Raw genomic sequence first — 15728 nt, forward strand, 5'->3', positions numbered from 1 at the left:
TTTATACAAGTTTAAGAATCTATTTGTATACATCCAAAATATTTGACCCTTTTTAACTTGATACTCCCCTTAAGAAAATATTTATTTTATCAAATTAGTCTTATTAATTATATGTTGAAAATATAAATTTGAGTAAATATACTTTATTTAATTATTTAATATTGAGGACAGTATTGAAAGAACATAATAAAATACTCTTAATTTCAGGAATAACTAAATTGAAATAAATATTTTTAGAAAGAGGAAGAACTAAAATGAAACTGAGGAGGGAGTATTAACTTATTCGTGAATGAAGTCAACTTGGTAGTCTTGTTTCCAAGTCTCCAATTTCCATCAGCACAAAGCCCACCTTTTTGGAATTTGCATTTCATTTCATCTGCATTTCATCTTTATTTGCATTTGAAGAAAAGTGAGGTCACGAGAGAAAATATTTTCTTCTACACTAATTAATAAATAGTAGTACATTCAATTTTTGCGTTCTCTCTCTCTCCACCTGTCCTACTCTTTGATGGGTCGTACGTTTTTGTTGTTGTTAAAAGGAGCAACTCCAGTTCCCTCCATTACCAACTCATCTCTTGTTCGTGAGTTGCTCTTTTCTCTATCTCTCTCTCCAACACTTCGAGGTATGCATGCTTCTCATACTTTCTTTCTTCTTATGTATGTATTACTAATATTGTTAATTTGTTGGATCATTCAGTTCTGGATTTTAGAATACCATTATAATTTAGTTTTAAATTATTATGTGTACATATTTAATGAATTTCTTAACATAAAGTTCGAACAAAATGGTTTGTCCTAATTAAAGGGTTATACCTCTGCCCCCTGCCTTAAATTGTTTCCTTTTTTTTTCTATTGAATTAATGGTCAAAAACACATTTGATTCATCACTTTTTTTTCGGAACTTTCACAACCTAATTACATCTATCTATTAAGCACGCCTAGTTGAGTAGATGATAATAGTTTAGGTAGGAACAAGGAATAACGATAGTTGGGTTATTAATAAGCTTTTAGATGTGTTGTAATACATAAATAGTGATATCAGGTGGGAACAACTGATAGTTTAAGGGTGAAAGTGGCAAAAAAACTGATAGTTAGGTTTGTTTTTTGACCATTTCTGTTCGATTCTACCATGATTAGGATCTCAAGGAAGATTCTTATTTGTAAATTGCTTTAACTTTATTGATCGCAGTAGCTGTAAATTCAGATAATTTGGACTTTAGTGCTCAAAAATTGGAACTTTTTAACCTTAAGATTGATGCTTCCTTGCTAAAATCTGTATACTAACTTGTTTGAGCAGCTCATGCATTAAGAGTAACAGATTTATGTTCATCTTGCTTTTTTTATTATTTTTATGTCAATTATATACTAATGGGGTTTTAAAATTTAATTGGAAGATCATGCTTGCTACAGGTTTTTTGTTATTGGTAAAAAATTTGATAATATTTTGTACTAAATGTTCTGTTGTACAATGTTGTAGAGAAGCACAGACCCTATTCATGTGTAGTGGTTCCGGGAGTCGAGTCTGTTCTGCTGATTTAGCCATGGAAGCTAAAATTCAGGATCAAAAAGAACTTGTCCCTAATTTCTCTCTTTTGCTCGAGTTATCGGCCTCAGATGATATAAGAAACTTCCAAAAGGCGGTAGAAGAGGAGGGCCATGACATCAATGAGGTGGGGTTATGGTATGTTAGAAAAGTTGGTGTAAAGAAGATGGGATATGAAGAGAGGACACCCCTTATGGTTGCTGCTACTTTTGGTAGCAAACAGGTGCTAAATTATATTCTTGAGAAGGGTTGTGTTGATGTTAATCAAACTTGTGGTTCGGATAGGGCTACAGCGCTTCACTGTGCAATTGTTGGTGGCTCTTCAGCTTTGCCTGAGGTTGTCAAGCTCTTGCTTGATGCTTCTGCTGATGCGAATTTGGTAGATGCAGACGGAAAACGGGCTGTTGACCTGATCTCATCTCGGGGTCGTTGCCTTAACTCTAGGAGGAAGATACTAGAGCACTTGCTCGGAGGAAACAGCGGTGATGAGGGTGAAGGAAGTGGATGCATTGATCAGATCATTTCTGAACAAGCAGAAGAACAACTGTTGTTGACTCCAACAGTGTCTAAATTTGGGAGCGAGAAGAAAGAGTATCCTGTCGATCCCTCTCTTCCAGACATAAAGAATGGGATATATGGGACTGATGATTTCAGAATGTACATATTTAAGGTGAAACCATGCTCAAGAGCATATTCCCATGATTGGACTGAGTGCCCATTTGTTCACCCTGGTGAAAACGCTAGAAGGCGGGATCCTAGTAAATACCACTATAGCTGTGTCCCTTGTCCAGACTTTCGCAAGGGAACATGCCAGAGGGCAGATGCTTGTGAGTATGCACATGGTATTTTTGAGTGCTGGCTTCACCCTGCACAGTACCGGACCCGTATGTGCAAGGATGAAACAAATTGCAATAGGAGGGTATGTTTCTTTGCTCACAAACCTGGAGAGCTTCGCCCCTTGTATCCTTCCACAGGGTCTGCTGTGCTTTCACCTAGATCATATTCCAATGGCACGACTTCATTGGATATCTCATCGATTACTCCACTAGCCCTTGGTTCTCCATCAGTTATGATGCCTCCTACTTCAACTCCACCTATGTCTCCTTCTGCAGGAGCTTCTTCTGTGGGTGGATCTTTATGGCCTGGGCAGTCCAGCCATTCAACTCCAACTTTGCAGTTGCCTATTAGTCGGTTAAAAACTTCAATTAATGCCAGACATATGGAGTTAGGTAATGGTTATCTGAGGCAAGATCAGCTGATGGATGACTTATCTGCGCTTTCTTCGCCATCCAGGTGGAATGGCTCTTCAGCGAAAGCTGCTACGTTTGCAACTTCTTTTAATGATCTAAATGGTGAACTTGGTAGGCATGGTGGATTGGAACCAACTAATCTCGACGATATCTTAGCAACCCTTGATTCCAAAATTTTGTCTCAGCTGCAAGGGCTATCACTCGATGCTGTATCACCCCATCTGCAATCTCCCAAAGGGATGCAGATGCGACAAAATATGAACCAGCAACATATGACAAGCTATTCTTCCGGTCAATCTTCACCGTCTCTCAGGACATCATCTTCATATGGAATTGATGCATCCATTGCTGCAGCAACCGCAGCTTCGAGTTCAAGGTCCGCTGCATTTGCCAAGCGAAGCCAGAGTTTCATTGATCGAAGTGCTGTAGGCCGTCTTTCTAATGCTTCCGCTATGCCTTCTAACCTCTCAGGTTGGGGATCACCTGATGGTAAATTGGACTGGGGCATCCAGAAGGATGAGCTCAATAAGTTGAGAAAATCTGCTTCCTTTGGTTTACGGAACAGTGGCAATAGGTTTCCTACAAATGAAGGCTCGGTCTCAGACTCTTCTGTTGAGTCTGATGTCTCTTGGGTTCAGCCTTTGGATTCCCCTGCTAGACAATTGGCGATGGAGGATCAACAGTATCGTTTGAATGCTAGTCGAGGTTCTGAGGCAACTCCAACATGGGTAGACCAGCTATACATGGAGCAGGAGCAGATTGTGCATTGATGGTGAAGATTGGATTCAGGCGCCATATTCTTTCTTGGAGTATTATCTAACAAGTTCTTTTGCAATTTTTTTGAATTCTTTTTTCATATTCACCATCTCCTTGATGAAAGGATACTCTAGTCTGATAAGCAGAGAGAGAGAGAGAGAGAGAGAGAGAGATCTAGAAAGGTCTTTGGGCAGGGTGGAAAAATTCTGCTCCTTCAAATATGTCTCTTATTTTTTATTTTTTTTCTTCTGAATTTTGAATTGATTGTCTGCTATAATCTCATCACTACAGATTATGTAACAAGACAATGAATAATAACACAGATGAAATGTCTCTGATTCAAGAGCAAGTTATCAAATTATACTATCCTAATTCTGTTGTGTGAATTAATTAAGTATACAAGGAGGTGAAGGTGACACTTCAATTCCTTTCTTTGGTATTGTGTACTGGTTTGTGCTCCTTACAAACTGAAATAACTCAGAAAAAAATAATCAGGATAAGGCACGAGGGATGCATGATTATCAACGACCATGAATGATTAATCATTAGATCTAATCGCAGGATTATATCAAAATTGGTTACATTTGAGATTATGCATGATAATACATAAAAGATCTTTTCTTTTGGCTCGCTTTAGCCTTGTCTCTCATTCCTGTGAGGTGTTCTAACACTACCAAGTTTTTTCTTAACAACAACAACAACAAATCCAGTGTATTCTCACCTAGTGGGGTCTGAGGGGGTAAGATGTACGCAGTCCATACCTCTACCTCTGATGAAATAGAAATGCTGTTTTCGATAGACCTTCGGCTCAAGGCACGAGATACCACACAAACACATAGTGCAGCACAGAAGCAGATTACATAACATAAATACGGCACCCATAAGTAATATAAAGCAGAGGAAAGCAGGGAAAAGCACACAGATTCGTAATACAACACTGAACACGGAATCATGACAAGAATAAAGTATAAATAGTTTATTTCGATGCTATGTATGGGTATATTAATAGGGAGAGAGAGTAAAGTAATTAAAAAATCTTATTTCCATTCAACAACGTATAAATAGTTCCTTATTTTGAGGATATAAGTTGATAATTGATAGCAATTTGGATTGTTGGAAAATGAGTAGTAGGCAATTCTTTCACTAGCAGTTCAATTTCACAAAGATAATTTAATGCTCAAGACGTCATACTTTAAGCTGCATCTCGCAAGTCTGAATGATTTTGCTAGTTGTTTCCCCTTTCTATTTGATTCAGTAAGAAAATAACTATATCCTGACTATCATCTACCTATCTAAATAAGAAGCTATCTAAGAATATCACAAAGAAATGCAATGTGATGAATTAGATTTTTTATTTTTAATTGGTCTTAAAGATCTTTCACGTAGAGACGGAGCTAGAATCTAGAGCATATTAATTCAAGATTTTAATTATTCAATGAATTTCTTACGTCAAATACTCATAATTAAAATATTTATAATAAAATATAGGGAAAAGACATCGTTTTCACCCCAAACTATACCCGAAAAGTTGAAGCCACACTTAAACTATACTAGTGACCTATTACACACCTAAACTATAAAAAAGTGAAACTCCTATCAGGCTACCACCACTTGCATGTGGTGTAGTGTTTTACACGTGCTGCCACGTCAGCACCACGTTAGTAAAAAGTATTATTTTTTTTTATAGTTAAAGTGTGTAATAGGTCACTTATATAGTTAGGTGTGGATTCGACTTTTCGACTATAGTTTGAGGTGAAAACAATGTCTTTTCCCTTAATATTTTTAGGCGTTTACTTTTGTTATTTAATAGGCTGGACGCGCCTAAAATAAGTGTAACAGACGCGGCTTAGAATGAGGGTCGCGGGGAGGTAATAATATCACTTTTATATAGTTAAGGTGTGTAATAGGTAACTTATATAATTTAGGTGTAGCTTAAACTTTTCTTGTATAGTATGAGGTGAAAATGATGTATTTTCTCTAAAATATATTTTATAGATCTTTCACGATAGAAATATAAATTTAATCGAATCGATGAATATTAAATGACCATGTAGAAAAAAGGACAGGAAGAAAGGTGACAATTCCAAGTGCTATTGGCAGGCCAAATTCACACATTGTGAAGAAGAAAAAGAGGTACAATGAATATGTGATGCAATCTTGGGAAACAAGTTCAAACAAGTGGGCTCGTTAAATTGTTTAATTAATCAGTTGGCACTTGGCATACAAGTCAAAAGCAGGAAAAGATTTGGAAAAAGCATAGATAATGATATAGAAATTGTCCTTAGCCGCCCCAACTTATCCATTGGATAATCGATTGACGTTTATACTTGGACAGATTATATGGCCGGCAATGTGGACTTTAGACAAACAAAAAAAAAAAAATTGTCTTTTTATTTAAATTCGATTAATTAATTTAATTTCGCGTCGGAAGAAATCGAGTGCGTACTCACTACTAGGGCCACTGCAATCGATAGAGATGAATCGAAATAGGGGTAAAGCTCGTACATCAGCATCCGCTATAAATCGAGTGTCAAAAATTATTTAGAATAATGTTAGGATTTTTTGTACTGAGCTAGTCGATTTTATGAAAGTTAAGATTGTGTTAATTCAGACATCATCAAAATTTATTACTATTATTTTTATTCCTGAGGACACTTTGATTTGAATGTTGAGCTTTTTAGAGGGCATGTCCTAAGAGAAATGAAAAAATCATTTTAAACAAGATTTATTTTGTCCATTCCATAGCTAGGTTATGATTAATCTCCCGTTAAATTGAATATCAATTCTTGCTTCTTCTTTTTTCAAAACAGACTTATCTAGAGGTACTATATACTAATCTCTTATAATTAAGATCAAATATCAAAAATTATTTTCAAAGGAATAATTAACTGACTCTTAAATAGCAATCATACATAATAAATAAAACGAGACTATTAATATTTGATACCCCTCCGTCCCATTTTATGCGTCCCAAATTTCTTAATTTGTTATCCCATTTTACTTATTCTTTTTTACTTATCAAGATAAGACAATTTTTTTTTTTTCCATTATACCCTTAGTGTAATTGATTACTCCTTATTATTAGCATTCTTGAAAAATGTTGCAAAGAGGAATACTATTAAGAGTACACCATTAAGAATATAAATAGTGTTTTGGTATTAGTCATCCATCAATATTAGAAATAACAACAAGACACAATTAAGAGGGGCAAAATGATAAAATTACATTACCAATCATTATTTTCTTAATAGTTGTGTCATCCCAATTTGAGACGGGTAAAATGGGACGGAGGGAGTACTTATTTGAAAATTTTATTTTGCAGCTGATTACAATTTTTTTTTTTATTTATGTCCCTTTTACATTAGATCTTCACTTTTACTCATAAAAGTTATTAAAATATGATTTCGTTCAACTCACTTTGTAAGTAGCCATAAGAGATTATTTTCACCTTCTTCTTTTTCCGATTCAAAACGTGGAAATTAACATTATTTATTTGGTGTATATATATCTTTTAAATTAGGTTATGAGTACGAGTTGAAAAATGAAAATTTAGAAAAAGATTTATCCGAAATTGCATATATTTTATAAATAAAATGCAATTAATCCCAGGAAAATGCATATATTTGTAAATAAAATGCAATTAATCCCAAAAGGAAATGCAATTAATCTCAAATTGCAGGCCAGCTGGATCAGTGTCCAGTGAATCTTTGAGCCCAATATATGTGTGGAATGGGTCTATTTCAAGCACATTTGGGCCTCTATAATGGGCCCCCACTGTAGGTATCCAATCCAAAACACTCGCTATCATATTTTTGAATTTTGAGAATAGTTACTCCTCGTTTTAAATTTCATAAATTAAAGGAAAAATGACACTCTATAACATTTTTTAAAACAAATAGCCCAAGTTTGAAAACTTTTCAAAAAGTGGCCAATCGGATATACTATTTCCGCTTTATAGCCATTCCTAATTTGGGTCATTTTGGCCTACGCAGTCCATATACAATACTGATACAGTCTATATACAATATTGATACAGTATTCAACTTGTTCAATTCAGCCCTTTTAAAAATATTTCAATTTTTTTTTCCATAAATTTTTTAACTGTTCAAATATTCTACTTTTTTAATTGTTTACAAATAATAATTAAATCATATAAAAACTATATAATTTTTAAATAAAATATGTATCTATATAAGATATATGTATAGAAAGTGTATAGTTCTATCAAATATGTATATGTATAAAATATATATAAAAAATATATAGAAAGTGTATGAAAATTATATAATTGTTGCATAAAAGCGTAAATAAAAAAAAGGTACAGTTATTGTATAAATTTTGTATCAAGACTGTATAATTTTCGTATAGAATATTTAGATGTATAAGATTTGTATAGAAACTGTATAGAAGGTGTGTATAAACGGTATAGAACAAACCAGTAAATTGAAATGGCTAGAAAGTGGAATTTAAATTTCATGGTTTTTCATGGAAATAGTTTAATTTGAAGTGTCGTTTCTGTCCTTTTCCCTGAATTAAATTCCACGTTAATGTTATGGAGTTTCACCCGTGAAATTCAAGTTTTATGATAGTGGCTATTTTTCAATTACTACGTATTTGGTAAAAAAGAAGAAAAAAAAAAAAAACAAGGCCAGTACCTGGAATGGACTGATCCTGACTCTACTGATCGAAAATGTAATATCTCCATTTGCAACATCTTCTCACATATCAATTCAAGAACTCAAACATCGTTTTATTAATTAATCATAAAGATATTATCGTTAAATTCATACTGTAACTACTCTATAAGCAATCATAGAGTATGATCAAGGAGTATACTAGTTTAATTTGCATTACAAATTTGGGTGTTTTATTCGTACTAGTTAAGATATATCATATACTAGTACTAATTATATATTGTAGTTTAGGTTCATGTGAACTAGCCATGGCCTGTTCTAGTGACCACGGCCATGTCCACCATTGGACCTGCCCGGCTTGCGAGGATAGTGGTTGCGGTTCGCAGATGGTGGATCATAATCCTGTAGCTCCACTGAAAGCAGTGATCTCCTCTGCACTTGTGACATTGTCATCGCGTCACCTGCCACGCAAAGAATATAAGAAAAGGTCGTAAACATATAATACTAACTCGTTTAAGATCACAAGTTTAATAAAATAATTAACTTTTTAACTAAGGTGGTATATCTTATGGAACAGAAAGGTAATATTATGTCGTTCCACCACTGATAAAAACTTCTTTTTTGGAGTGTATCATATAATTGTTTAATAAGAATGGTGCGAGTTTCAAGTTTTTCAAATGAATAATTTGAAGACTTATATAAGGATTCTATAACAATTGATTATATGCATGCTGGAATGAACCTAGCTACTTCCTCCTGTACATAAGATCAAGATTATAGAAATAACAAGTGATAAAGACCCAAAATATATATGTATATACCTGAGATTGAAATGGAGTTTCGTGCTGAAACACAAAATATAATTGAAAGAACAAACAAAATACGTAAGTAATGTCGAATTCCAAAACTAGCCACCATCATAATCCCTTTAGATTATGAGACAGAAAACCCAAATAGCCTCCTCTACTTATAAATAAGGTCCTTGGAGATATAGGCGGATCCATAATTTAAATTTTATGGATTTTTAGCATTAAATTCGTTATATCTTTAAAGTTAATTATAAGCTCATATCCATTATTTATTGCAACTTTATAGATTTTTATAATATAAATTTATATTCTACATTTAAAATATTGAATTAATTAAGATGAACTTGATATGCTAAATCCGCCTTTGGTTGAAGAGTTGACATAACTATTAGCAAATGATGAGCTTTACGTGGCTACGACTTTGTTTGGAAATGCTCATGTTTATATAATAATCCGTCAAATTTGGGTCAACGAGTTTGTTGTAGCTTCCTTTACTCAAAATAAAACCATCAATTAAAATTTCTCTTCATTTTAAAGAAAACAAAAAAATTATAACAAAAAACTCTTTTTTTAATTTTATAGGAAAAATTTACATAAAACAACACCTTAAGTTTTATATATTACTTCAAATTCCATTCCACTAAACTAATTACAAAAATTCCTTCTATATCTCTAAACAAGTTCTTTATCAGATATTTCACTATCCAATATTGTACACAACACACAACTCTTAATTTTTCTCTCTAAATCACGGTGACATTGGCACAAATTAAGCTAGAATTTTATTTTTAACGTAGAGCTTATTTATTCTCTAATCCATCAACATTGAAGTTACAACTTCCACACACAACCTTCATTAACTTCAGTATTGTTCAAAATAAATTGGAGGTTAGTTTATTTTTCATTTGATTTTTAAGTAAATTAGTTAAAAAATTGAAGGAGAGCGTCTTTCAATTTTGTGTTCTTTAAACATTTTAACAATATTAATCGAGTAAATTGCATGCATCAACTCCTACTGAAGTTGGTGTTGAGTTTGTGCCTGGTAAATTTGATTACGAAGATATGATTTTTATGTATTTGATAGATAAATTTCTCCCATATACATTATAATTATGTATCATAGTAGAACATTTAACTAATGGTAATGTAAACGGTGAATCTGATACATAAGTATAATACACTGAGATATTGCATGCTTTCTAATACAGACTGAAATTACATGTGATATAGGTTCTTTTAACATCTGATACATTCACTTTACTGAATCTGATACATAGTTCTAAGGATAATAAGACATTGTGTGCTTTCTGATACATACTAATATTCATATGTGATTTTGGTTCTTGTTATACCTGATACATCAATATACTCAAACTGGTACATAGATAATTTTAATGATATATTGCATTATTTTATGATACGTAATAAAAAATTGCATGTGATTTGGGTTAATTTACACCTGATACATTTAACATACTTATTATGATGCATACATCAATTTTCCTGAGATATATCATTATATCTAATACATACTAAATTTTGAAATTATTTTGGATTGTCTTGCAACTGATATAATCAAAATACTGAGTACCACTGATACATACATATTGTATTTATAGTTCATCCAAAAAAAATAAAAATACGTAGTAGCTTATGTATCATTATCAATAATATGTTTTGAATTAGGTACGTATAAGTTTTTTTGACGTTTTTTGTTGATTTAGTTTTGTATTTTTGTGCAGCATTTTGATTTAGAGGATTTGAGAGAATTGTGATTGGAGGATGTTGATGATGGTGATTCAAAGTTGAATTATGAAATTGTTGCTAATTTTTAGAGATTTAAGAAATATATTCCAATTAAAATTTCATTAATCTCTCTGTCATTTAATCTCTTATCATTATTTTCCTTTTTTATAGGCAATTAATTTGCTAGTTATGTATCTGTTACTTATGTATCTGGATTGGATTTGATGTAATTATGAAAAAAGTTGGGAGAAAGTGTAATTAAATAGCAAACTGCCCATTTTTTTTTTTTGGAAACTCCAGGAAAACCCGCAGCCGCTACAACCTCTGTCACAGCCTCTGCTCTTCGGGTAAGCACTCTGTGGTGAGCACTTTGTGCGCACTGGGTAAATCTCTCACTGTGCAATCGCTCGTAAACCACACGAGAAATGTAAACAACACTAGGTAAACCCCGTGCGACGAGCTAGATTGAGAAGGTATTAGGGAGGCTCGAAACCGCGACCTCCTCTTTGGAAGTCTCCCCTCAAACCAAGTCAACCACACCCAAAGATGCAACTGCCCATTTTATAACCCTTAAAAGTTTGCATGTATATAGAAGCTAGCACTGTTTGAGGCTGTCATGATATACTATAACAACTATCACGATTCAATTTCAGATAAGTTGGGATATACTATATGAATATATGTCCTCCATGTAAACTTGTTTTAATTCACAGTTAGATTTTTTTAAAAAAAAAAGTATTTTTAATGAGAATGCTATCAAAATGACAAATGATTTAATGTACATGCATAAATTTTGTTTTGTAAGTGACAAGTATGAGGCGTTACTTCTATTCCAAATTAGTTCATCATAAAGTCAAATCTTAGTTATTTAGTTGAGAGTGGAAACAAATTTAAACAAAATTCTGAAATTGTTCTGATACCTTCAGGCAGCAAATTAATTAAGGTGTAACATCAAGTCATCAACTATTAAAAAAAAATAGAATACTACATGCATACAATTTGACTTAATTGCTATTGGTGCATGTGAGTATTACGTGCAAACTAAATATAAATTATAAGAATAATAGAGTACTTAAGAACCATCATTTATTGTATTCCAGGTTCTTACAACAATTGACAGACTAGAATTAATGTTGCTAAAGCTTAAAGTACTGGTTATTTTATCTAGGTTTATCATTTTCTTGAATGTATCACAATTGCATTTTTCGGATGCTCTCTGAATTAGTCCCAAATAATATACTAATAACTAGCAAATAAATAGAAAATAATAATTGTAGTAGATAATGTTGGATTTGGAATTGATAGGGCGTCACACGAAAACTTATAGTTTGCAAACTATGAAGGTGATAATTCGAAAAGAAAAAGCATACTCCCTCCGTTTCAAAATGAATAACCTAATTTGACTTGACACGGAGTTTAAGAAAATAAAGAAGACTTTTGAATCTTGTGGTATTATATTAAAGATATGTCAAATATATCAAAATGCTTTTCAATCTTGTGGTCTTAAATATGCCTGGAAATTTAAAATTAAAAAGTTGCTAAAAAAGGAAAGGAGTCATTCCTTTTTAAAAAGACTAAAAAGAAAAGTAGGTCATTCTTTTTTAAACGGAAAGGGTATTATTAATATGCATGTGTTTGGTCAGACGACCTACATAATAAAAACAAATATTAAGAAATATAAAGTCTATTGAGAGAAATCTCCACTGAACAAGACTTAATTAACTATTTTGTGGATGTTATTTTGTTATTTAAGAAGAGAGATATCTTTTATTTATAGAGGTACAAAAAGAAATCTTTTCCAACATAGAAACTTTTTCCCATCAAGAAAGGTAATTCTAATAATGAGAAAAAATCAGGTAAAGTAAAAAATGCAGGACAAATCCTAACAGATAAGTGCAGGTAGCATGCGCACTAAAGTTCCTCCAATGTGTGAGGTCCGGTAATGATCGAATCGAACAAAAGGAGCTTATTCTCACCTAGTATTTTTGCTGAAGACAGTTTCCACAATTTAATCCCATAACCTTCAGATCACATGACAATAATTTTATCAGGTGAATGATGAATGATGATAAGCTCGATCGAGAAACGTACTCAGGTACGTGGGCCATAAAAGAGATGGATTATTAGTGGACCCAAAATTGAATTGAACCATGTGAGTTGAGTTGAGGATAGCGTTTTGTGGGGATTATTTGCATCCAATGACCCTTTGTCATCATGAAATTACACCCAATAGCCATAAAATGAGTAGTCTTAAATTTTTTGACCCAAACTTATTTCATGCAAAATTCATTAAATTTGAAATTTTATTCATGGGACAAGGGAAGTAAAAACTTCAGCTGTTCGAGACTATCATCATTTTTGTAAAGCGCTTCTTTTAGAGCGGTTAATCTTTAAATTCTTTTGTTATTAATCGATTAAGCTAAATTTTGATATTCAATTCCTTTGTAGAAGAATTTGTCCCAATATATAAATCAGAGAAGAATTAAATAATAGCATAATTAGGATGTTTGTGCAAATGACCACAAGTCACTGTAATTAATAGTCTGTTTGGCTAAACGTTTTAAATCTGAAATGCAATGCGTATTACATTTTCGAATATTGAATTCATACTTGACCAACATATGGCAACAAATAAAAATTCTCAAAATCACTTATATATGGCCCTATAGATATTGTGCTTGTTTAGTGCTGTAATGTGCTCTTTCAAACAACATCAAACATCAAAACCGACAACATATATATCTCAAGCCCAACAGACTTGTCTGTAGTTGATGGGCCAACTATACAAGACTAACTCAATATGGACAGAATGATTAATCTTTCTGATCATTATTTTTCTTATTTTAATTCATTTGAACAGATGATTAATACAAGTGTTATTTATATCGTAAATTAAACAAATACCAAAAATAATAGCCAGCTCTACCATGTTACCAAAACAATAATTCATAAAGAATCATATGTTGTTTTCTGGATTTAGTAAAATTTGTATTTTATAATAAAAATTTTAAATACACACGTTCAAACTAATATATGAATAATCAAATAAAGTTGTAACTCTGTATACATAACTTTGAGCTTCAACAATAAGTTCAATTCAACTTTCGAACATCAACAAAATGAAGTTCAAATTATTTTCTGGAAAATAAAAAAATCAAACATTTAGAAAGAGATGAAAATTGGTAGAAAATACACCGAATTCAGGGTGTTTCCTGAATATCTGAGGTTCTGAAATATATCCTCTCAGGACAAAATAAATCAATTCGACAGAACAATGGTACCTAAAACTCTATCAAACTAATACGAATGCCTTCAACGATAGCAAATCACACTAGAATTTTTCAAGAAAGAGAAGTGTTTTTTTTTCTTCAAAATTTTCATGTATGTATCTACACGAGGAAAAATCAGGTATTTATAACCATCAACGTATTGATCCATGAAGAGAAGCAATGATTCAGAAAGGTGCACCTCTTTGTAAAGGTGCAACTCTTCATAAAAATCGCAACCCATTAAAAAAATCATAATTATTCAAAGTGAAAAGGTGTCTATTCAAATTTCATCCTTTGTCTTGATGTCCTTACAAAAAAATACCTATTTATTTTTCATTCACACTTCGTAAAACCCTAACATCATAAACAATAAATTCGCTTTAATTTTGATCTTCGAAAATGTGAATAACGTTGTCCTGCTATATATGAATATTAAACATAACTTATGGACTTTTTTGTAACAAACAAAACAAGACCAAATAGTGTCGAAAGATTCCTGAGCAATACTTTAATATTTTGGCTACAAATGCTATTATCTCCAGCAAATTAAAGCAACCCTTGTGCGTTGTGAGCATTGATACATATATCTTATAATAATATATAGGATTATAGGTCCCAATTGCTTGAAAAATGGAGGACATTTCAACTTTGGAGAATAGAAATTTGTCTAGACGAAGCTGATTCTCTATGACAAGTTCAATGAAAAGTAGGGCAAAATGCCATTAAGCTAGTTGGCATCCATGTTAATTGCATTTAGACAATATGTAGCCCAAGAATCTGGAACTGAACTAGAAACTTGTTTTAAAAGAATAAAGGGAAAGTTACGAGTATATACCGTTTGATCAACTAGTTTATCAATTTGGACGAAATATATACTCCCTCTATTTAAAAAAGAATGATCTACTTTTTTTTGTTAATCCCTTTAAAAAGGAATGGTCATTTTCCTTTTTTGGCAATACTTTAATTTCAACTTTCCACGTGACATGTTTAGTACCACAAGATTAAAGAACATTTTGATACATTTGATACAACTTTAATTTAAAACCACAAAATTTAAAATTTTTCTTTATTTTTTTAAACTTTATGTCAAGTCAAAGTAGATCATTCTTTTTTAAACGGAGGTAATACAAAATATATATATATTATTTGTATATTTTGATGTGTATACAGTATATGTGGACAATATGTATATTTGATATGAAGTATATATTCTACACATTTTGTATATTAGATGGCCAAGTGGTTCACGTCCATAATAATCTATAAAAAAAACATTAGGAGTTTATTGCTTTTTGAAAAATTTAAGTCAGCGGCATATGACAAAAAGATTAGATTAAAATTAAAGTCAAATAGTTGGAACTTCATCTGCATACATTACATAGTTTTGAGAGATTCTTTTCCCATCAAAGAATACTCTTCTTTTGTTTTCTTCCCCCCTCCATTTTTCTCAAATCCATTCTCTTGCCTTAAAAAAATATAAATAAAAATAATCAAAAATATGGGTTTTGAATTATATATATTTGCTTGCTAGGTTTATGAATTGATTATTTGTATATATGGAATATTTTTTTATATATAAATATAATATTTGAATTTAAACTACTAAGTTTTGTCAAATCTATAACATTAATATTTGAATTTAAACTACTAAGTTTTGTCAAATCTATGACATTAAGGTTGACAAGCCAACACAGGAAATTTCTAACTCTCTTAAATCAATT

The 15728-nt window shown here is 32.0% G+C and overlaps 2 protein-coding genes across 2 annotated transcripts; one reads left to right on the forward strand and one right to left on the reverse strand.

Moving 5' to 3' along the window:
- The first annotated feature begins 406 nt into the window (after positions 1–406).
- Positions 407–3907, forward strand: LOC107875468 (zinc finger CCCH domain-containing protein 66). The gene is made up of 2 exons (XM_016722200.2): positions 407–623; positions 1478–3907. The coding sequence occupies exon 2, from the start codon at positions 1497–1499 to the stop codon at positions 3561–3563; it is 2067 nt and encodes a 688-aa protein (XP_016577686.2). The 5' UTR covers positions 407–623; positions 1478–1496; the 3' UTR covers positions 3564–3907.
- Positions 3908–7948: 4041 nt separating this feature from the next.
- LOC107874610 lies at positions 7949–9204 on the reverse strand. Its single transcript, XM_016721373.2, has 2 exons — positions 9005–9204; positions 7949–8644 (listed from the first exon to the last, which is right to left on the reverse strand). The coding sequence occupies exons 1-2, from the start codon at positions 9102–9104 to the stop codon at positions 8502–8504; spliced, it is 243 nt and encodes an 80-aa protein (XP_016576859.2). The 5' UTR covers positions 9105–9204; the 3' UTR covers positions 7949–8501.
- Positions 9205–15728: the final 6524 nt, after the last annotated feature.

Source organism: Capsicum annuum, chromosome 6 (assembly GCF_002878395.1).
Source record: "Capsicum annuum cultivar UCD-10X-F1 chromosome 6, UCD10Xv1.1, whole genome shotgun sequence".
NCBI lineage: Eukaryota > Viridiplantae > Streptophyta > Magnoliopsida > Solanales > Solanaceae > Capsicum > Capsicum annuum.

Bases quoted from the DNA above. Each gene is read 5' to 3' on its own strand.
- LOC107875468 (XM_016722200.2), top strand. From the start codon at position 1,497: ATGTGTAGTGGTTCCGGGAGTCGAGTCTGTTCTGCTGATTTAGCCATG.
- LOC107874610 (XM_016721373.2), bottom strand. From the start codon at position 9,104: ATGATGGTGGCTAGTTTTGGAATTCGACATTACTTACGTATTTTGTTT. The intron at 8,645-9,004 runs GTATATACATAT...TTTGCGTGGCAG, and splicing joins AAACTCCATTTCAATCTCAG to GTGACGCGATGACAATGTCA.